The 24,731-nt window shown below is 42.6% G+C and overlaps 1 protein-coding gene across 2 annotated transcripts in view; it reads right to left on the minus strand.

Moving 5' to 3' along the window:
- The window catches only part of cdh8 (cadherin 8), a 93,537-nt gene extending 69,562 nt beyond the window's left edge, over positions 1–23,975 (minus strand). Inside the window, exons 1-2 of one of the 2 annotated variants that reach the window (XM_044200753.1) lie at positions 23,524–23,975; positions 20,969–21,491 (exon numbers count right to left, since the gene is read on the minus strand). In XM_044200753.1, the coding sequence (XP_044056688.1) occupies positions 20,969–21,226 (258 nt within the window). In that variant the 5' untranslated portion in view covers positions 21,227–21,491; positions 23,524–23,975. The remainder of the gene's footprint in view (positions 1–20,968; positions 21,492–23,523) is intronic. The other variant, XM_044200744.1, reaches the window with a different exon arrangement.
- Positions 23,976–24,731: the final 756 nt, after the last annotated feature.

Below are 24,731 nucleotides of genomic sequence, written 5' to 3' on the forward strand. Positions count from 1 at the left end.
CATAGACACCTCTGGGCTGGAATTAAGTCTCTGTACTCGTTATACCTGCTGTGTTTTTGTGTGTATTAAGTTGGTTATGATGAAAAATGTGGTTCTGTATGTATTTCAGACTGGACTGATACATGTTGACTGTTATTTCAACATACCTCAAAATATTCAGCCATGCAGGTAGCTTTGATTTGTTTTGCTTAGATTTTTAGATATCTATTTTTAAGATTTGGAAGTGAATTGATTTTTTTTTTTAACAATCAACAACAACATTTCCTTCCAGAAAAAATGTCCCGCTTATTTTGAATCACCCACAGAACACACTGTCACCAGTTTCACAGAAAAGTAGTTCCACTGAAAACTGTTTACAGGGTGCTCTGTGGACTGACTGTTTCTGTCAGTCTGTTTATGTCACTCTTTTTTAACGTAATTTTTCAATGCTTTAAAAAACGCAAATTAGATTCAATTTATCTTCATTGTATTGAAAAACCTGGGCACATAAATCCAAACCTGCATGATACCACTAGTGGTAATTGGAAAAAGATGTGTTCTTTGTTTGCTTGTTTGTTTGTTTTGTAATTTGGGTGAACCAAGCCTTTAAGATAGAGTGACCGGACTTTACGATAAATGTTGTCTATTATTGTTCATTTACAGAAAACATCACTCGAATAATAAATGAATCAAACATGTACATGATGTAGTTACGGTCAGAGAGGAAACGCTATCATACCATAAATGACACTGACAGGCTAATATCCATTATTTAACTGAAACCCAAAATCAGCCCGAAATGTCTGTGATTACATTTTCAATCTCACCATGTGTGCTGTCAGAGTAGTCCACATGATCAACCAACATAGTTAAGTGAAATATGTTGCGATGGTTGTCATGTCGAGGGCTAACGAGTTGGGACACGGCGTTGGTACGACATGCCATTTGTCTCCCATAATAGGACATGAGAGCTTGCAGACATTTGAAGGAAGTCAGCATCGCAAAACGACTCCTTCCTGGAAAGACACACAGCGAAGCTTGCCAGGAATGCTTTTTTTTTTTTTTTTTGACTCAGTGTGTATGTGTGCGTGTGTGTCTGAATGAGTGTGTGCATACTCGCTTCCTGGCGTGTGTGTGTGTGTGTGTGTGTGACAGATATGTGTGTGCATCCTTGCTTGCTAAAACGTGGGGAAAACACAGGCTGTTGTGTGCCTTTGTGTGTGTGTGTGTGTGTGTGTGTGTGTGTGTTTGTGCGTGTGCGTCCCTGTACAAATGCCCCCTCCCTGTTACAGCTGACTAGTAGATGGATGCTGGCTGTCACACCTGCCTGACTTTGTTCCTGCCAGATGCGGTGGGGTCACAGGGAAAGCGCCCAAACACTCATCAATCTCAACCATTGTCCAACATTCTTTCGGCTCCAGCAACAGCTTCCAATATCCATTTAGTCGCTCCAGATGCTGGCAAAAATGCTTACATACACAGAAACGGGGTGGCCAAACCTATTGACCTGCACTGTCGGTACGGGTGGATGAAAAAACAAAGGACGTCACAGGATCAGGAGTGATCTCTAAGAGCTTGTGACAAATAAAAGTTTAACTTTGCATTTACTCTGTGAGGTCGTCATCATCATTAGGCTGGCAGTAAAAGAAATTGAATTTGGTGTGTTCCCAAATGCTGCTGTCGAGTGTGATGCTGTGAGCAAGTGCCAGTATATTCCCTGCAACCTGAGGTCTTTTCATTTAATAACATCAAAGCCAAATGGAGGAGCTTGGGAGTCACTTTGGGGTGGTGGGGTGGGTGTGTGTGTGTGTGTGTTGGTTAAGGTGGAGTGGGGGGGGGGGACTGGAAGGTCTAAAGGACGCAGGTATAAAACAAAACCAATCATATGACATTGAAAACCAGTTCCAGGTGAATTTTGGAAGGAGGTGAATATAGCTGTGCTAAAAGTTTGGCCTCATATCCAAAAGCAAAATAATGTGCATCGTTTTGGTCACAAACACACAGTTTTGCCTTTGTGAACGCACCAAACTCAATTACATTTGAAATACACTCCTGGCCTTATACTAGCACCACACAAAGAAGCTAGAAAAGTAATTTCCACCATTCTGGCTCGTGCAGACTTTTGCCGTTCCCTTGATGGGAAGCAGCACTTGAGTAGCCAATCCGCTAATGGGAGGGAGGGAAATGGAGATAGAAAGCATAAACCTGACAAATAAATGTTATACTGCTGGAGTTTTTGCTTCCTACCACTCCCAAAAAAAATGACTTTGAGTGTGAATTTTTTCTGGCAAAATATCTAATAGCAGAAAGACAGAAACAGAGGAAAACTCTAATGCCACCGAGCAAACACAAGCTACTGTAATGTCTTTACGCATGGAAAATCATTGTTGTGTTTATAGTTTGTTGGTCAGCCGCTATTGCTGTGGGTCACACTGTCGTATTCGAGAAAGATGTTTTCATGCAGCAGCACATCACTTTTTTTGACATAGCGTAGTTACTCAGGGTGCTAAAACGCTCTACAAACAGTAATGGTGTGAAAATACAGCTCTCTCCCACTCTCCCCGCTCTGTCTTCCTCTCAGCAGCGTTTCTCTTAGTGTCTTTTCTACATTTTCACTCCTCAGCTCTTTCTCTCCCTTTTTAATTCTCCCTCTGGGCCTCCTGAGGGTTGGGAAATAATGTACACAAACAAAACAGGCGAACGGGATAAGCACTCACGTTGTTTACGGGAGGAAAGAGGAAAAGGAGAGAGACCAAAAAAAAAAAAAAAAAAGAGGAGGAAGAAATCATCACAGCGTGCGTTTCCATTCCCGCACCCACTTTAATTGTGAAGAAACTAGAAAGTTGGGAGAATTCCCCGCACTATGCAGAAGCACTTTGATGCTGTCACTCACACGGTGTGGGGCCTTTGATTAGGCCTTGTCTGTGCACTGGATGCTCATGACCACCCTTGGCAAGCAGGAGCCATTAAAATCCCAGCAACTCTGGCTCCCCCCTCAGTCTCTCTTTGTCTTTATCCCTTTTCCCAACTGGGTCACCCACTGCAAGAGACTTGATACTGAACGTTAACACCATTAATAACTAGTGCTTGTAATGCAGAGCGAACGAATGATTTACCCTTTGAACCCAGATGATCATTCATATACACACTTAGGGAATCAGCGGGACTTCAAAGTACATTTACTCAAGTGCTGCACTTAAGTATATTTTTGAGATACTGTACTTTACTTGAGTAAAAACTATTTATGCCACTTTATCCTCCTACTCCACCACAATCACAATTCACATGGAAATATTGCAGTTTTCACTCCACACTACATTTATTTGACAGCAGCTACTTACTTTACAAATTACAACGCTACAACATTAAAATGTGACTTACACATTAATGCATCAATAATAACATAACACAATATATATAATAATATAACACTCTGAAAGGGGACGTTCTGCATAGAGAGTCCTTTCACTATGGATATTTTAAGTTCATTTTTCTGCCAGTACCTCTGCACATTTACTAGTATAATTTTGAACAATATGAAATCATAGGCAAAGCTTTGGATTTACCAGTCGATCTACGTTCTAACCCTCACCTATATGGCCATGAGGTTTGGGTAGTGACTGAAAGAGTGGGGTAAGGATGAGCCCCGTAGAGACAGGGAGGCTGGAAATGGATATTACGAAATATTTTTATAGTATTGCTGTTACTAAAGTAAAAGATGTGAGTACTTTTTCCACTACAAAAAGATGTCCCTCATAACTTCAGTTCTTGCCTCATAATCATCACATTTAGACATTTTCTTCAGTATCAAAAGTAATCGAGGCGACATGGTTTATCCATGGTTACTGTGCAAGCAAGAAATTCTAGCTGCTAATGCAGCATTAGCTACGTGTTGGTTGCTCACTGACCTCATGCGAACACTGAACTTGCTGTTTACATCACCTAAAACATGATGGGAACCCTGGTTGTAAAAAATACATTTTCATCTCAAATGGAAATAAGAAAATATAAAACAATAGGCGTGACAGAAAAGTATTGTGTTTTGGTTTGTTTGTTTAGGAGTATACTATTTAACAGTACTAAAGCTCAGAATGTCCTTTCAACATGTTTTTAAATCTCTGGTACAAGGGCACTCTGCCCTATCCATTCATATACTGTAATATTATTTGTTGTGTGCTTAAAACCTGTGGACATACAGGCAAAAAAAAACAAAAAAAACAAGCAATTTCAAATTGTTTAATACTTTTTTCTCCATAAAAAGCATCCTCTGACTGGGGCTTCCCATTAGCCTAATAATTAAGATACATACCACATAACTTCTATTCCTTTGTTGGTCCTCTGGACCTTTGTTGCATGTCATCCAGCTCTTTCTCTCCCCATGTTTCCTGTCAATAAAAACTCTAAATCTAAAAAAGTGTTTCACTTCATTGTACCCCTTCCATAGATGGGATGGCCTTCATGGAATTGTATTTTTCTGCCTCCCAAGGACTCACAATGACGTAGCTCACTCCCTTCAAAATTTCTACTCTATTACTTTAGAAGTACTGTTCCGTTCACAGTGTGTTTTGCACCCTGAATTTTTCAGTGGTTTGTGGTTTGTGGTGGTGTGAAACTGTCCATGTTTAGGCTTGGTCTCTTTTTTTCCAGTAGGTTTTGTCGAGTTTCAGTTGTACTGCTACTAGCAAAAGCTGGCCATTTCACCTAGTTATCTGTTACTTTTAGCCATCCATTTAGTCTTTTCTTCTCATTTGCTAATTTTCACTCCTCTCATTCTCCACAATTGCTGTTAAGATGTTAAAGTAACAATAGGCAGAAGTCTCACCTAAGACATACAGCGTCCATGTGCGACAGACAGGGAACCAGAGACAGAGTGACACTTACAGAGAGGATAACACTTCCACTCTGCCGCCCACTCCCCTGCACGACCACACTTCCTCTCTGCCTTGCCGAGTCCCGGGGACATCTTCCATGCACGCTGGGTGTCACAGCAGACGGATGACTAGCTTCAGCAGCACCATGCCATTTCCCCTTCTCACACTAAACTGTCACCCCCCCCTCCTCCACGCCTTCCCAGCCTGCCGGGCTTTACTGCTTCTTGGCCTGGACTGAGATTTACACACACACACACACACATATTCATACATGCACACTAACACAAGTACAAGCATCCATGCCTCTCGCTTTCTTTCTGTGATTTACACTCAGTGGGAAACTGCGCGGCCAGTCACAATCATGGCCATTAACCGGCTCTGGGAGCTTCTCCTCCCAGGCCAAGTGAGTAAGTCTATCAGATTGGATTCACACTGTAATTCTGAAGGTCACGCCACTAGATCTTACCACACAGCCGTTTTGGCTCAAAACAACAGCGAACTTTGGTGGTCAACGTTGCATTGTAAACTGTTTTGCTAAATGATGACAGAATACTTTTCATATAATAGCATAAAATCCATCAACGCTGTTTAAACCTCCGGCTTGTTTTACAAAATACACTCTTGACCTCACATGTCATTTCAACAGTTTCTGAGGTATAAATGATACTTGATTTAAAGAGCGATGGCTGCTGTGAATGAGTGCAGCAAAAAGACATTTTGTCTTATATGCACACACACCCTAAAGCTGTTTGCCCAAGCAGCTCCCACTACCAGTAATTATTATTAGGACAGTTGCAACCACTGCCAGGAAATTATCATAAGCAGCCTATTGCTGTTTCCTCTGCCTTCAAATGATTGGAGAATAAACTTGGGAAAAAACAAAATCGGGCATAAAACAAATGCTACCCGCAAGACAGCGCACAACAAACTGAATATTCAAGAGAGGAGAAAACTATGGAAACGGATAAAAATGTCTCGCCCGCAGAATTCAAGATTTGCCAATATGAAAGCAGCATGCTCTTACAAATCAAAATTTGCCACCAATTTGCTCCTGTTCAGATTTCTGGATGGGACAGCGGCTTGTTTGTGTCCCCTGTCAGAGTCTGGAGGATTCTGAAATTAAGCCTGTGACAAAACATACACAGTTACTTGAAAGAGGGGCTCTAAGAGCACTGCACAGCACCAGTTATTCTTATCAATACTTGGGCATTAGAGTTCATTTGCAAAACTGCATTAACACCTCTGTTAAAATCTACCCCTCCACCCATTTAAATCTCTCATAAATCTCAGAGCATCCCTTCTTCCACCAGCATCATCGCAGAGAGCCACACTTTTCAATTTCTGGAGTGAGAAAAGGACAGGGGGTAAAAAGCCTCTTCCAGTATTACATCTTTTCTATTTTATTACCAGTCTTCTGGGAAAATGGGGGCAGCTTTGCAGCCTGGCTATCTGTTTACATTTTCTTTACAAGACTATATTGGAATTATAATTGTGTTCTATGGCGCCTTCTTTTGGTGCCTTGCTCTGTTTAAAGGTCCTGTGGACCTGGGGAGATGAAGAAAAATGGACCCCTTTTGAGGGATTCGATTACTGAGGAAGAAAATGCAGCTGCACACTGGCCCTTGTTTCTTTTCCCTTTTCTGTTTTCCTCCAGGTGCCAATCTCTCGGGATGCTCAATATTAGAGCTGGAATGGCGCTGAACAAACAATGGTTTTAACGCGTTGAGAAATAATTTACTTCTGCAATTAAGATGGAAACAGACTAAAGGAAATATAACTGTGAGATAGGTCATTATGAATTACACAATTAAAAAGAAGTCTGATGTTTCTGCGACTGACCACTGAGGCATCTTTTTGGTTGCTTTGATTTTGCCTCAAAGTTGAAATAGCAGTTTGCTGAAAACTGGCCTTATAAAAAAAACCTGAAATTCATTTGCACAGTTTTTGAACCCAGCCTTTGATTTATAATTCAGCAGAGGGAATCAAACTGAGCACGGGTGTAACTTAAAACATGATGTCTATCTAAATAAATTAATGTTGAAAAGTCACCTTTTCCATTTTGCATACTGTACTGTAACCGCAGTCATTGCTGTTTTTTTTTTAACAAACAAGATATTTTCCAGCTCTTCAGTTTCACCATGTTAAGACCAGAAAAAAAAAGCTTTATCACTGGTCACAACACAATGTGACATGCAGGTTACACAAACACAGCATAAATATTCCATTACAATATTGTTAATTGCTGATATTCCTGCAGCTCAAATACATTGTGTAGTGCAGTGGAGTGAGACAGTGAATGTGTATCCTTAATAATGTTTGGAATTAATTAAAATGCAAAGCCACAAGCTCAGAGTGCAACCACAGGTGGCGATGAAGAGAGCGCAGTGAGAACAGCCGTGATGAGTGCAGGCCTCCATAACTCATGTCCATTTAAGTGATGATTTCTAATTTTATTATTGTTATTCCTATTATTTTTGCCACCATTTCAATGAGATGAGTTTGCCATTTTATACAACAATTTCCTGTGTAATATCATTCTATCAATAAGTAATTACTTGCTTGGCAAATTGCTGTGCAAAATGTTCATCGGAGGGGAGAAGATCCATATCAGTTGTTAATTTGCATAATGCAAATGAATCCATGGAGAGGAAAAAACAACTTTGCTGCCATTGCTGACAGTTGGATACCAGCACTGCTGCTGGAAAAGCATAAGTACCGTTACTACAGAGCAGCACAAAGGGCTACAGCATTTTGCTGTTAGGAGCAGGAAAGTAAACCGACTCCAAGCCCCAAGCTGATGGAACAATTTTTTGGTTGTTTTTGTTTTTTACAGATATAATTTCAACTGGCAGAATAAAAAATGCTACCAATATTTGACAAGTGGAGCTGGGGTTTGTGAGTAACAGGGATGCCACGGTGAGAGAATTTTCCCATTGATTAATAAACTCGTGACAACACCGGTGTTACCGATTACACCGGACATTTTACAAGAAAAGCTATTCGTTGATGACGCTCAATATCTGTAGGGCTGCGGGGCCCATTCTGGCAGCCTCACTCTTGTGGTGCGCTTGAAGGTGTGTGTGTAGATTAGAGGTGTCGCCTCCAGATGCTGCCACCTTCATAAGACAAAGTTTACAGATGTGTAGTGCTATTTGTTTAAGTACCAGAGTGCACCTCTAACGCGTGTTCATGTGCATGTTTAAGAGTTGTGGCTTGTTTCAACGGTCATCTTCTTCTTCTATCTATACCACTGTTCCTACAGTGGCAAGTTTACATACGTTAGGCAACTATAACTGACCACACGGTCAAATGTTAGACTGACTTTAGTTTCATCATGGTGAGAAAGAATATTACGCGGCAGTCAGCAAGTATTAGGCAATACCATGGATGTAGTAGGTTGTAATTAGTGTGGCATTAAGCAATAACTTATAGCCGTATGAACACAAGTAGTTTGTGTTTTTAATGATTTTATTTACTTACGTGCCGAGCAAATGAAGCCGCATTCGAAAGATCCATTCTGAGGAAAAGTTGCAGTGCATGCAGAGGTCAAGCTCATCTAATAGGCTAGGCTATGGAAACGTAGATAAGCAAGCTTTCATTGCCTGCAGGCTTTGTGGATGCAGCTCAAGCTGGCCAAGTAATGTTTCTTTGCAAATGCATCACAAATAAAGAAACTGTCAGAGGAGTGAATGATGAATGAAAGGATGATTTGCTGCCTTTTCATCTTTACTAGTTAACATTAGCTAACTAACTCAAAGGCTACTGGCAGCTAAGGTGGAATGTTTTTTTGCATGTTAATCAGTGCATGAGTTGACGTTGTGAATCAATCCACACACCTTAAATGTCAATATGACTTTGACCATTCCGTTTGTTGTTATTGGCTCTCTTGCATGACATATGCTAAACTGCTGCTGTATGGAGCAGACACTCTTAGTTTATAACTGTAGCTCCATAGTCAGACTAAGTGTTGATAACACGCTTAGTATTTTACAAATAAAATTTTTTTTATTTGATGAATGTGGGCGCTGGTAAGCAAAAATAAACTAAATGGGTTTTATTTCTATTAAAAAAAGCAAAACAAAGGTGGGGGCGGTGGGCAAGTAATGTAATCGGTGTATGCCCTAACACCGTGTAACACTGGTAACACTGACTACCGCAGCAAGCCTATTGAGCAGTTGTCCATTTGTTGGAGCTAAGGCATTAGCAGAGGATGAGCTCCCCACTACTCCATTAGGCTTTCCCCTGATAGAGTAACACCATTTTAGCCCCCTGTTTACTTAATATGCAGGATCCGGCCCCGTCTATTTGCTTCTAATCAACTGATAAGACGAAAGGCCTTTTCTACGGCCCCTGGAGGATGAAAACCAAGCTCCTAATGGTCATTAGTAGCAATTATGTTCCGTAACTGGCACACCCCTTTCTGCATTTGCTGCGTTTGGCTGCTTAGGCGCATGTGGATCTGATATGGACGCAGGGAATCCTGAGCGCAGCTCACGATACACTTTCACATACTGAGGCTGACCACGGCTCCTATTTGATGATGGATAAGTTAAGTTTCCTGTCTGATTGCCTGCTGCGAGTGGGATAAATTGCTATTTGTGCTCACATGTACACAGTATTGAGTGTGTGTGTGTTTGTGTTTGCTCTATTTGAAAGCATGGTTATAGGACGTCAATTGCTGCATGACTCAAAACACCCCTCTACTCTCCTCCACTCTGAAAGCATCATTAACACAGCACTTTACTGTAATTGCGGTGTTGTCAAAGGCATCTTGAGGACACTACATGAAGCTACAGTCTGTCCATCCCAGCATGCAGCAGCACCTCCCAATTAGCTAACTCAGCTCCTTTGCTACAGGATTCAGGAGACTTGTGATTTTTATGCAAAACCACCAAGATCAAACGGCCTCTGCCCTAATCCCCGGAGTCGAACCTGGGGAGTGTGATCCTTATCGACAAACGCTGAGCCGGTGCAGAGTAGGATCTTATTACATATGCACAGAGACCTTTTTTGACATGCATTTTCCCTGCACACCAGTGATGCAACAAATGCTGGAATCCCGCTCCTATTTTTGCATTGTAAATGTCAGCACACATATTGTGTGCAAAAAATCCTGCTCGAGACACCTGATCCGAATTCTAACTTGATCTGATGTGGTATTTGTTGAAGTAATAGAGCGCACTCACTAAATCCCTCCATCCCATTTTCATCTGTGTCTTGGACTGGATATGATCCATTTATGAATCCCCTGAGATCATTTCTAAGAAGCTCCTGTAGATGAACAACTAGATAACGAATGGGATATTATAACTATATTTGAGCTAAACTGACATATAAATAGAGGCAACATCACACACTCAATCCATCGTCTTTATCAGATATATGTGAGCAGCAGCATGTACTATGAGGACTGCTAGTGTACTGTAGGATTCAGCTGTGTAAACAGGTCAACAGAAGAGCCTCACACAAACCAAAACACACACACAGAGCACTCAGTGGTGACGAGGACGACCATTGTCAGAAAACTAATAAAGAGGCAGTGTGTTGCTGCGGTGCAGTAATTACACATCCCAGGATATCAGCACGGTATTTATAAAAACACCAGGCATCAACAAAGAAGAAAAGGTCATCAAGACAGATATGACATTAGCATTTTGACTGCACAAAAAATGTGCGGACACATGGGTGCACACAGACGCACTGACACAAACGCACTGGGTGTGTGTGTGTGTGTGTGTGTGTGCATGCCCAGGTACACAGACAAACCAAAAAGATAATGTCATGTTTTCTTATCTGGCCACTCAATGAGACACATAGACAATGTGTGTTTGTGTTTGCATGTGCATCTGTGTTTATGTGCCTGCGTGTTACTGTGTGCAGAGAGAGACACTGATAAACATGCCACATCTTGGCAAGTAGTGATTCAAGCGGGCGCCGGCTTCTGTAAACACTGGGAGTGCTGCTCCGATTGAGATGGAGGGAAATGAGGACCTGTGTGACTGCTTCCATCCAGATGGAGGCTATGGTTTTGGGGTTGGCCCAGGTCGTTTCCCCCGATGACAAACCATTCAAAGATCTGTGGAGCCATTAAAATATTGCTGCCTCGCCGCAGCTGCTCCTCATCTTCATCAACTAACAGCAGCAACGCGGCTCCATGACGCAGATAAGGCACAGAAAGTAACATAAAAGGGCACTGTGCCATTTGGCAGAGTGTTCCTCTTCTTAGAGGCGAGAAGAGTCATCTCATGAGACTCGGAGGGGGTTTCCCTCCAAGACACAGCTCCTAATTTTTGTGAAACTTAAAGTCTCTTTACACTTCTTGTTTTCGCTGCAAGGTACTTGAAGAGAATTTCCTCAAAGGATAATATTGTTGACAACGTTGTATTTTTGGATTTTCAATTCAATGCATTACTCAAATGGCATTCTTAATCGCACAAGTGAATAACAAATCGAGCTATTGCTTTGTCATTCAGCAGCTTTTACATTTTAAAAGACAAAAACGTGCCCAAAAAATAACATTGATTAATGAAGGCAGCTCAGTGGTGCTGTGTGGACTTTGCATGATCTCCCTGTGTCTGCGCCGGTGTCCGCCCACAGACACGCAGGTTAACTGGTGAACTTGTGAACTGGAAACTCTAAATTGCCTGTAGGTATGAATGTGTTGTCTGAATGTGTGTTAGTCCTGTGATATATTGGCAGCCTGTGAGGGTGTAGCCCGCCTCTTGCCCATTGCATGCTGGGATGGGTGCCAGCCCCCTGTGACCCTGAGCAGGATGAGCTTAGAAAATGGATAGCTCTTTTTTTATAACAAAGTAACTTTTGCATTTACATATAATTATTGAAATCCTTTAAAATATTTAAAGTTGAGGAAAAACTAAAATAATCTTGTGCTGAGAAATCTGTACATACTGTATATTCTCTGTGTTTGTTCTCTGAGGGTCTAAGGATAGAGGGTGTCGTATGTTGTACAGATTGTAAAGCCCACTGAGGAAAATTTGTGATTTGTGATATTGGGCTATATAAATAAAATTTACTTGACTTGTATTGACTTGTGTACCTCTTTGGTCAAAACTGTAACTTTCAAAAAGAGGAAATTTAAGCAGCTTCTGCAGCGACAGTGCCCTTTACAGTCGAGTTCTCCAGTAGGTGTGAATCTTTGGTTCTGACCGACAATGTTGGTTAACTTGTGTTATAATTTGACTGGTGCAAGTTCTGTGTGGGGGCGAGCAGTAAAAATAATTTGTTATATCAGATATTGTTGTCTGTATGTTCATTTGACATAACAACTAGACCCATGAAAAAGAAACAGCTAACACTAGCTAAATGTGGGATGAACACAAGACTAGTTTATGTTTCTTCAGTTCGACTTTAAGTTCTGTTAAGAATAACTTTGTAATACTTAATAAAAGCACTTGACAGGATTTAATCTTGTATGACGTCATCAGCAGTCAACCCACACAACCCTACTACATTCAAACACTTTGACAACTTAACTAAATGTTCACAATCCTCCGACATTACACCAGTCCAATCTTTCACCAAACTCATCTGCGATGATGTTACACTAATTGGATGTTCTATTATTCATAATAGCAGAAGTTTTTCTTGGAACTCTTTCATTAAAACACCATAGAGAAGACCGGGTGTTAGCAAAGATTTGTTAATATTTCATCAGATAGACCATTGGTGCATGTCCAATCCACAAGCACAACAACAGGCAGTTGTGGCTAGGATAAAGGCAATTAGCCAGACTTTGATAACAGACGGCCTCTACCCCCTAAAAGCTTTTCACATGTTTCTGGCATCCTCTATTCAGTGTCCCTCAACACCTCATTTCGTTGCCATCGAGAGAGGAGGGAGCAGCTGAGAGAGGCGATGTAACATGCCGTGTCCCTCATTGTGCACGTAGCACTGACAGACAATGCACATACACCAGGATTCTTTGAGTACAATTTCAACATCCTGCACGCTCGGCCCTGATTCCCATTAAGCATTCATGATTCATCTGGATTTTATATTATAACGTTTTGAATTTTTCATGCATCTACCCCCACACACACACACACACACACACACACACACACACACTTCCCACCCCCTTTTCTGATCCGACAGAAAAAAGAAGAATTAATCAAACACTTTCTCACACACAAAGAAGAGTGTGTTTCTGTCATCACCACCTGCTTGTTACATCCCGGGTATTTTTTCTTGAAGTCAGTTCATTTATAAGGTTCAGGCTAGATGTATCACATGCACCTTGGAGACACAAACAGAAGGAAGAGGCATTATTAGAGGGATACTGGCGTCTTCACAGGTAAAGTGTAAGTAAGGTTGGAGAATAAAGTATGGGGTGTGTGTGGGTGCTGCCCTTTTACGTTCTTGCCTCTCCTCCCTTGGCTATTATTTCAGCTATCTTTTTGTTCTTCTGCAGAAGGGATCATTAAACCGAAATAATTCATTTGTGAGAAAGGTCAAAGCCACAGTCTGTTGGCACCCAGATACTAGAGTTAGGAGTGGTTGCATTGAGAGAGCGAGAAGAGAGCAAAGGACGGGGCCATTGATTCTTCTTGTGAGTTTTTTTTTATTGTCAACTCAGTGATTGAGGTGAGCAACCCTCTGCCTTCCCGCTCAGCAGTGATGGTAATCATCATCTTTAATACCTGTTATAGGTGAAGACACCGATCTCCAAGTAAATGTCACATCCACTGTTTACTGAGGCCGCTTTGTTGTTCAATTGAATTCAATGGGCTTTATTTGCCATGGAAGTTTCAAAAACAATGTTGCCAAAGCATCAAAAGGCAGCGCACATTAACAGTAAATTGTTATGTTGTATGAGGTGGGCGAGGAAGGTAGAGGGGAGCTACAGGGGAGGACTGAGGAGGGTAAGTAAGGAGGCGGAGGAAGAGGGTTGAGGACTGTCATCTTTTAAGTGCCAGAAATAGGCACTCACTCCCCCCCCCCTTATCCAACACTCCCTCCCCATTGTCTCTCTTGCTCCAGCCCACGTGTGCTCCCAGCTAACCGTGAAGCCAAATGCACATCCAGTCGCACAATAACAACATCCATTCTTAACAAGATTACTCCGGCAGTCCCAGTTTGGCTGATGGGACGTGTATGGGAGCAGAGGCGCAGGGATAAGCCGCCTGCCGACGCCTGCAGCATTTCACATACCCTGGGCTCTATCCATAGGAGAGGAGCTGCCTGGGGAGTTGAGCCAAACATCGAGCCCACAAGAGTACACTGGCACAGGGAGCAGGAATCTTTAGCTGCTACTGCTGCTGCTGTGGCTTATGCCCACAACTACTATGTCAGAGGCAAGGGCCAATTAGCAGGTTTCAGATAATCATAATCTTTTGATTTGAATAATCAGATTTGAATAATTGCAACCTCATTTACTGCTCCTGATGCTTGGCCAGTGTTTTGACTGGGAAACACATCCAGATTCATAAGTAAGCAGAATGTCCGACATCAGGCTCTTTAATGTTGCCTTAATTTAGTCGTCTATCCTTGCTTTTTGAAAATATGATTATCCACGGGCCTGTGTTTTGTCTAATAAATCAACAATCGTTTAAATGTCAGCACAAGACAAAGACCAAGAGGCTTAAGACAGTTAAATTGCAAATGCATCTCCTGATGCTTTGAAAAAGATATAATCCAAACAAAGCAAAATCCCCTATTTTGAAAAGAAACTAGACTCATTTAGCCAAAGCAGCGGACAAGCCAAGCATTTGAGGTGAACCGCTTTAATTCCTATAAATTAGTTAGAGCAAAGTTCAAGGCAGAGTGCCAGATGATTTAGCCTGCTAAGCGCTCCACCTCTGCACAGCCAGCCCAGGCCAAGTCCTGTGAGCCAGGGAGTGTGGAGGGAGGCAGGAGGAGATGAGAGAAGAGGGGAAGAAAATCGGTTAAAAGTGGGCTGGGGTGGGCGAGAGTTGGACTCTTCTGGATTTCCACTGGAAGAGTTTGACACCGCTGAATGACAAACACTGACATGGGAGAGAGCTAATCGCAACGACGTAGTCCGAGGTGAAACCATAAAGGGGTCATTTGCTATGAATTAGCACTGATGTAGAAGCTCAGGAAAGTGGCCCCCGCGTGAGCTACTCACTGTATAACATGGATTTAATCACGCTGAGCCACAGATGTGAGTGATAGCAGCAAGCTTGTTATTTTGCTCAGGGACTCTGAAGCCTTGTGAATGGATGTGCTTTCCTGTTAAATTATAATTGCAGCTGATGCATGTACACAAGAGAGCTTCCAGGGATCGCGGACGAGACGCATCATGTGCCTCCTTACAATACACTGAACTGAAACATGATTTCAGCTCTCCTTACGAAAATACACAGGGAGAAGATACAGTATGTGATTTAATGCAGAGGTCACTAGGTACATGTGAGAGGAAAGACAGGACACTGTGAGCTGTGTGTGCTCCATGTTTCTATGTGTGGGTGTGTTAAGAAAGAACAGAATGAAGGTAAAATTTGAACAAACCACAGAACTTCTATTAAAGGACCACTGACAGGCTGGTAAAAACAAAATAACTTGGCAATAACATTTAAGATACAAGCAATGACAATACGTTTGCTGGAAAAGTAATAATGCCAGTGAAGATGAGGTCACCTGTAAATTTGAAATACCACCGATTTCAGACTGCAATTTCTGCTCAAAACACATATAGAGCAGTTTAGAGAGAAATTTTCCATAAATATGACTGTGCTGACACCCCAGCAAATGATACAAAGGTACACCAGTTATAAAGCTTCATGGACACACTGTATTTACTGTTGCACACATAACACTCATGTCTAAATATACTCCATCCAAGCCTGTGTCCGTTCACCTCATTTTAGTCCATACCACTCCCAAATGGACTACTGTACGACACACACATGCACATACACATACACAGCTTGTTAATGGGAACCAGGACGACAACACAAAGCCATAGACAACCTGTCAAGCTCTTTGAGGGCAGCACTAATGTGATCCCACAGCTCTATCAGAGCCACCGCTGGGCCCAGTGTTTTATTACAGACTGGGAGGGACAGACAGAGGGAGATATTGGAAAGGAAGAGGGAGACTGTGACCATGGCCCATTGATATAATGGCCCTGTCGGCATTAGTGATATACTGTACAGGTGAGTCTCGGGAAAAGAGAGGAGCGCGGTAACAGAGCAGGGAAAGGAGGTAGAGGCAGAGGACAGAGGCATGTTCGCATGTTTTTTTTCTAAATTACACAAGATGAGGGAATAGAGATCTAAGGGCTGAGAGACAGAGGAGCTGCCGCCAGACTGCAGCTCAATACGGATCTTTGTGGTGCTGCCTGAAGAGAGATTACAGAGCTGTATTCCAGGAGCTGTTGTGGGTGTGAGAAACCAAATGGAATGAAATGAAGTCCAACAAACATTGATAGGCTTTCCTTTCCTGGATTTAATGACAGCTTTTTGATTCAACCCTCTCGCTATGGCACTGGAACCTGTGTCTAATTTGGGCTATATTTCAGAATTTATTATATCTGAGCCAATGCTTATAATTTATGTGTCAAATTGGCCATCAATCACTGGCAATAATTCGGCTAATATTCTCGTTAACTCCCACTCCTCATCCATCAATCAAAGGCAGTGCCAGATATCTGCTCAATTGTTGGAGCCGGAGTAAATGCAGATTAAGGTGGGGGATCCCCGCTAATCAGAGGCCACATCGGCAGGACTCAGTCAAGAAGGGGGATCAAATTTTGATCTGTTGTAAACCAGCACCAGTAAGGCCTCCGGCAGGACCAGGGAGTCTCAGGCTGCTCTGGTAGCTGCATTCAGGACTCAGTCTCGCCTTAGCTTTGCCTCGCATCACCAAAGCCAAATACTTGGAGAAAATTTAACAATGTCATTGTACCACCCCCCATCAGCCCTGGAGGCAAGCTTACTTGGGCTCAAGAGTCACTCTCTCCATAATCACCCCGTCACAGAGAGAGAGAGAGAGAGTGAGAGGGGCGGAGGTGGAGGTGGGGGACAGAGACGAGAGGCAATTCAGCCGAGCAGAAGTAGCTCGCATCAGTATTTATAGACTGATGTCCCACATCTTGTACTAGCAGACCAAAGTGCAGAAAGCAACAAAAGCAACAAAAAGGTCTGAATTGAATTCGGAAAACTATCCCAGACAGAGAAGGGTTTGCTCAAGTCCAGATCGAGGTGGTAAACAGACTAAAAACAGTAACTCCAATCTTAACTTACAGCATAGTGATCGATGAAAAATTCACTTTATCAGATACGCCATTTAGTAAATAAATAAATACATACTAGGGGCACCTGCTTTTTCCAAGGAACACACTGAACCAATGAATCCAAGCTGTGTTCTCTTATCAGTTTCACCTGAATGAATCTCTAAAGGGGAAAACAAGAAAGAAAGATTGAACCATTTCAGACAAGTCAGTACTAGAAAAAGGTCTTGAGTTTTGGGGGGAATACAGCAAACATCACTGATATTATAGAATATCACCTCTGCTTCTAGCAAAACACCCTTTGGACTTAGATTACACCACCAATCTGATGCTACTGTGGCTCTTCTTGTTGGGAAGCCTGTCAAACAGCTTGTTTGGAAGAATGAAGCTTGTGTTTCATTCCCCCAGCACATACGAAGACAAAGCTATTTTTTTTCTTTCAAACATATCCTCTTTCTTTGCCGAATCAATAATCAAAGCCTTTTTTCTTTCTGTATTGCTGTCAGTCCTTGCAATCTTGCAGTTCAGCCTGAATTGATGAATATTAATGGTTGATTATAAATTCTCTTTGAGCAAAAACACATACAATGCTGTGGCGGATAAAAGTGTTGGACAATGGGATGGGGCATCAGCCAATTTACCATATCTGCACTACAATTCAGCAGACTGGAATCCATCATTATCAGTCCTCACACACCATATGCTAAATGATCACCAGGAAGTAAAGGAGTCTACAAAAGTTACTTCTGAGGCTGTGAGATATTCCAGCGCTAACTACCATCAATCTGCCTCACCCTACCAAGGAAACACATTCTGATTCCTCTTTGGTGAAAACACAGCAATTTGTTCACTGTTTGTCTTTTGTTCTAAGGCAATGTTTTGCCTTTAATGCCCTAATGTAAATGAGCTGCTTCTTTGTATGTTTGAATAATTGAAATAGCTTTGATTGAAGAGGCAAAATGGTGGGAAAAAATGGCTGACATCGCAGAAGGTTTGGATAGGCCTCATGCCGGAATGAAGCAAGGTCTTCAACTAGATTACAACAACTTTATATACTACAGAACTCTCTTTTTTTTAAAACCCAGGCTACACTTTTCCATTATGGTTGTGCAATGGTAAATCAAGAGATCCTTTGCCTAAAATTACCCTCTGCTTGCCTTTCAGTGGTCTACATGAGAGTCTTTACTTGTTGAAGTGGTATCTCCCACTCGTCGTCAACAATGAGCAAATGCGCGTCCCTACTTGTTGAAGTGGTATCTCCCACTCGTCGTCAACAATGAGCAAATGCACGTCCCCTAGCTCAGTCCGTGTGAGCGATACTTTCAAGCCGATCTACCTTCACACTCCATTTGCCTATTTCTATTCTTAATGATGGGTTATTTCTGAACCGTCCCTGGCTCATGATGAGTAATCCTAAAATCCCTTCCAACACCGTGTTCGTTTTAAGCTACAGCCGAGCAACAAGCTTTCACAGCTGTCTCCCCTGCTTCACTTTAACAGGTACTGCATGTCTGCCTCCCCGATGCCAACGGGACTGACGGGGGCTGACGAACGCGCCGCTCAGTGAATCACAATGTCAAGAAACGACGCGCTGAAGAAGAACAGCAAAAGGGAAGGGTGCTGTCACGCCTTGTGGCCGTCCTTCTCACTCTTCCACACATCCGCCTCCCCTAACCCTCCTCCCCCTGCTTTCCTGCATTTATGCTAATAGTGTCTGCTGAGAGAGAGCACCGAGAATGACACACCGATGGCACAATCTCTCTCTGTCCCTCTCACAAATACTGTTTCTCACTCTTGTTCCCGATGTTGGTGTAGTTGAGGGGAGCCCAGTCGCAGACAAAGATTGGGGATGCACGTATAATTAAAACTCAGAGTGCACTAGCAATACAAAACTATGGGATGGAAAGAATTCAATCTTGGCCTGGACTTCCTTGATAATAAGCCCACAACCACAGACATGGGTGGCCTGACACACAGTGGAGGAAATTGTGCAAAATACACAGAGCTGTATGACCCATTCGAATCACACCTCCCACCCATTTGATTCATTTTTTAATTAAGCGTGAGAAACACAGAGAAAGGGGAAGAAAAGGAGACACCGGGACTGAGCGGGAGAGAGATTTATAGTATTAAACCAATATAGTGCCATCTTGGTTTAACATAGGACTTATCTTAGCACTGCCAGGCATACTCATGACCACTTAACCTTGCAGTGAACGCAACCCATCATCATCGCCTCGCAAAAAGCAAGCCGAGTTCTTCTTCATCCACAGCTGCCCCCCGTGCCCAATCCTTGCATGTCCTTCAACAGGACGATGCTTATACCTATGACTAACCTATCCTACAGTCAAGTTTGTTGAAAAGCATTAACTGAAGCCTTGAGAGAGAGCATCCTTCAGGACCGGTAACACAACTTGATTTTGTGCCACCAATCCTGTGTTGACAGTCTGTAGAATTTCACTCTCAGGCCAGAGGCGCACAGCACAGTACTCTGAGCAAGAGTGTGTGTGTGTGCTTGGAAGTATGAATCACAACTCAGTTATCCACGTTTGACGTCATTAAATGTTATATTATGCTTGTGTGGCTATTTTAAGAAACCTTTTCAGCTTAAATATCTATATCTATATATAACAGTTTGTGATATATTAAATCTTTAATGCTCAATATCTCACAGCTGAGATCTAACCTTTAAAATCCAAGTTTACTTATGGTCACTGTGGCCCTGGTGAGTGTTTGTTTGTTTCAGCATTCTGATGAGCAGCCATTGTCAAATCCAGCAGAGGCTGCCTAATTGACTCGCTTGAAATATTAATGCATCACTTAACAGCATTTTTGTGTTCGTATGGCATTTAGAAAACACAGGTACAAATCCCGCATGGTGGCCCATGTTTAATTGATGCAGCCATATGACAATGCTTGGGATAGAAAAAAACTAAAAAGTTGAAGTGAAATTAAAAGTATTTACTGGGAACACAAGTGACTTCTTTTTTTTGTGCAACAAAAATGGAACCAGCTTTTTGCTTTAGTGCCGTTAGGTGCCATGTCTGAGGGGTTGAAAAAAAAATATTTCAATGCACTACAATGGCAATGTGTCATAAACAAGAAAGGCATACTCACCAATTATCAAATATTAGGCACCGAAACACTGTTTGCAAAAGCTATTACTGAACAAGATCAAATATTATGCTTGATGGCCTGCATTCCTGCCCATGCCAGAGTGGCTGGGGGAGGGAAGCGAGCGTGGCTGCCAGGCTGACTCTCCCCAGGTGAGTCCCAGCAATGAGCTGTGAACAAGCTGCTTTGGCTGGGCTGGCCAGCAGCCTTCCCCTCCCCTGAAACCTGCCTGACACTTCCACATAGGCCAGGGAGCAGGTGGCCCTTAGCCGCAGGATTAGCCCGCAGTTCTGTTCATCACAGAGCCGCAATGGAAAAAAATAAGCATAACTAAAACAGCCCGCTCTTATCCATGTTATGTACAATGCGTAAATCATGCCTTTATAGGAAGAAATGGGTGTGGGCGAAGATGGGGGATTAAAAATAAATAAATAAATAAATAAATAAAGACATACTTTCTCATGCATCTGTATTCTGTATGCATGAGATACAAAAGTAACATAACGATCTGTGTGACTGCCACACAATATCTCGGATTTCAAGGACATCAAACACAGCAAAAAACGTTGCCACCATTATTCGATGGGAGTTTAATTATTTCCAAAAGCATTTTGTGATCGCCCCTCTCCTCCCTTTCTCTTGTCCCCATATCTCTGCTTCCCCTTGACAACTAAAACCCTCCCACTGCCCATGGGAAGAAAAAAAAAATGGAGGGAGCATTCAAATGGCCGAATTAATGTTTCCACACGATAAGCGAGCTTAATATAATGCTGACAATCACAGCACTCACCCTGCCAACTAGAATTGGATCAGGTCCAGAAAATTCCTCCAGCACAAACATTTGATTCCAAACCCATCCTCTCTTGGCGCGGCTCAGTAATCTTTGTCCTTCACCAAGACCGCTCGCCACCGCTGCGGACCCACCAGTTTGTGTACTTTTGGACTGGCCTATGATAGGAGTCATAGACACGCAGGGAACACAAGTAATCCACACCAGCAGCAAGGACATCCACAGATCCATGAGCATCTCCTCAGACTGCTTTGGCATCCTGTCGTTGCGTGTTTTGGTTTTTGTTTGTTTGTTTTACGAGACTCTTCTCTCTCGGTCTCCCGTTTCTAACGCCTCTCTTCAGATCAACAGCTCCTTCTTAGATAACAAGAAAAGGTTACTTGTGTCCTCTTTGAACGGCAGAGCTTGCATCCGTGGTGTGATAAAGGTCACTTGCATGGCTTGGCATGCCTCCATAGCAGTTGGTGAGGGGGTGAGACGCTCAGCACAGCATCCATTTGGCGTTATTTCCCGAAGGGGACACCTATAAGGGAGCAATCACAGTTTGTTAGTTGTCTTTTAGTCTTGTGAGGAGTTGTCAGGAGGTGGGGAAGAAAGGGGGAGGCAGGAATAAGAAAGTAGAGTTAAATAAACATCTGAACAAATCAGACGAGACAGCCAGAATGAGAGAGAGAAGAAAAATCTGTTTCTAAGGAAAGCAAAAAGATAAAAAAAGGATTTAAAAAAACAGGAAATTCTCATTTTAGTATATGAAATCAAGATGTCTCTTCATCATTACAAATGATCTATCTGTAGCAGCCATGACCCTTTATTCCAATCTTGTTTTCATATTATCCTGCTACAACGGAACAACAAATGGGTATGTCTGTACTCTGAGGCTATTCAGCCCACAACATCAGATTGCCTTGCTTTAATCTGTTGTTCTGGGGATTATCCTGGAAAGATTTTGAGCAATTACATGTTCCTTATGACGAATGTTTTGATAATATATGTCGGGTGAAACACTGTTATAGGCTACAATCAAATTCCTTAAACATCCGCGCATGCATGCAATGGTGTCAGCTTTAGATAGAGAGGGTGGCTGCAGGTGAGCTCTATAATGTCAACAGCGCTGCATCTCACTGATATCATAGTAATCCAGATGAGATCATTGTGAAGGTATTTAGAGACATGTTTAATAATTGGATCAGATATAGAATATTACATTGGAACTGCTGTTTTCTGATAAGCATGGACATAAACATTTATGGGAGTTTTTAACACAGAAAGTCTGCAATCGAATAAAAATAACCAAATCAAATACAACAGAGTGACACAACTGTAAAATGAGATAATCAAACACAGTTTTAGCACTAACACCCATTTAACCAGCTTGGTCATATTAGTGTACAACTTGTGCATTGTTCATCAGAATGCAAAATCAGAGAGGGGGGGGAAAAAAATAGCACAGACACAAAGGGTTGGCTTTGAGTTGTCCTCAGCTAAAACTGATGCAGGTGGACATGCTATAGCAGCACCCGAATGGCTTGCTTTCAGCACAGTGCCAGTGTTAGTTCTGGTAACTTTTACTACACACAGCATGTCACTGTGGTCATATGCTGTGTGGATCCAGCATGGCAATTCCAAGGACAATGAGCTGTAACGTATTCCACCTGAAGCCAACTGCAATATCATAAAATGTGGAGTGATCCGAGTTACTGTGACATTCTCCAACTACAGGCACTAACCCGGAGACTAAAACATGCAGGACCAGGTTAATAAAAAAAGGAGGGAAATAGGGTGAAAGGAGGTATACGCCTGTCAAAATCCAAAACTATAGACTATATAAAATTTAACCATAAATAAGTGACATGACGTTGTGTTTCTTCCTCTTTTGTAGTGCATTTTAAGTCACTGTGTTGAGTGACTAAGCAGGCGGTTTCAGCACCACGGGGGTAGGACAGCTCCCCGCCAGAAAGCAGCCGGTCCAGACAGCTCAGCCGAAAACCGAGCGCCGGCAGCGGAGGAGCTGTCCAAGGTAGACGCAGGAGCAATACATTTTTCACTGTCTGGTCATCCGGAAAAAATAAATAAAAAATAAAACCACGAATTCGAACCCACAAAGTTTGAAGCTGCTACTTGCCTTTTACGCCTCTGCAATAGTCTGCAGCACATACCCCGATTAACCAAATTCGCCGTCTCTCTGAAGTTTTACCCCATGAGAAGACATTGTTTCCAATCAGTCCATCTCATGTGCATCGAATGTGGCACTAGAGCGCAGAAGAAGTCTAATTTACGGAAAATAAACCATATGGCAGCATACGTGCGACTTGCACCGCGACAGAGGCAAGTGAAATGTGAATAAAGAAGGTAGCCTAAGTTGCAGACCTTTCTGTAGACTTGCTCTGTGGCGCCGTGTCATCTCGCTCCTGAAAATGTGCCGGGGAAAATGTACCGTATACCCGCGCAGGAGAAGGGGGCTTTGAGAAGTCTTGTTAAACTCCTCCACTAAACACCAGTGTAAATTAGTAATACATGTTAGGTGTATATATATCATGGTGGCGGGCTATACTTACTAGTGAGACTTGCATCCTTTACCGCTGCTGCATCATTTCACAGTTTTCCTCTTCAAAATACGCAAAAGAAAGTCCAATGCGTTTCATTCGAGGCGGTGGGAAAACGAGCGAAACGCGGAGAGGCGAGAAATCCTTCCTGCAGTTTGTCAAGGCGGACTGACTGTGTTGGGGTTGTAGTTAAGAGCTCCGACAGGCTTGCTGGCCGACTGGAAAAGTGAGGAGGAGATGGAGGAGGGATGTACGGTGGCAAAGAGAGCCTCCCCTCCGCGGCGCTCATTGGGTTGATGAGGAGCCGGGTCAACAGGCGCACAAATGAACGCATGCCGCTCTGCCCAGGAACGGACGCGCAAAGGTTATCGTCTCAAACAGCCGGCTATAGCGATATTACATAGGTGTGTGCAGGTAAAATGCTCTCATCACTGTATTTCTTTCTGTACATTCTAACTCTTCTCTCTGTTGAGCCAACGACGTATGAGTTGGCCCTCACTTCTCCCGGTTAATAGTGAAATGAAATAGGCGAGGCCATCAGTGAAACGAAACCGAGGATGCTCATTTACACTGTCATTTGATAGGGTTAAGCAATGAACAGATGGACACACATTTTAGCTCTGTTGGCACAATAGAAAGTATTCCAGTCATGTAGGTATACTGCATTTCTCTTACACTGACAGTTCTATGGTTCAGTTTATTTGTATTCTTGACACATGGGTGTACACGTGAAGAAATTCTGTATATATATATATATATATATATATATAAAACAACTAAAGCCCAGACTATTAAAAGACAAGGAGCAGGGAGAGTGTTACACGGGTCTTATTAAGACGGTTAGTGAAAAGGCCATGCTCATCATCGCATAGCTGAATGTGAGTGTTTGTGTGTGAGTGCAGCAGAGTGTATGAGTGACAGCAGAGGGGGCCCATGCTGCTGTCCATGGAGAGAGCCCTCTAGTGTTTGTCCGGCTACTTGGCAGGAGCCAGGCAGGCCTTGGGGGAGCAGCCTTTACTAGCGCAGCAGGAGAGGATGGGTTTTTTTTTTTTTTTGTCAGCTGTGAGAAGTCTGATACAACCAGCTGTCAAACACTGCCTTGGTATCCCTTTGTTCTAATGATAACATATTCAGTGATAATAAGTCTTAGTTGAAGAGTCCATTAGTTTGTCTCCGAGCATGTTATTGTACCTTACCACCTTAACACAACAGAACTGTTC

Source organism: Siniperca chuatsi, linkage group LG1, assembly GCF_020085105.1.
Source record: "Siniperca chuatsi isolate FFG_IHB_CAS linkage group LG1, ASM2008510v1, whole genome shotgun sequence".
In the NCBI taxonomy this organism is placed as follows: domain Eukaryota; kingdom Metazoa; phylum Chordata; class Actinopteri; order Centrarchiformes; family Sinipercidae; genus Siniperca; species Siniperca chuatsi.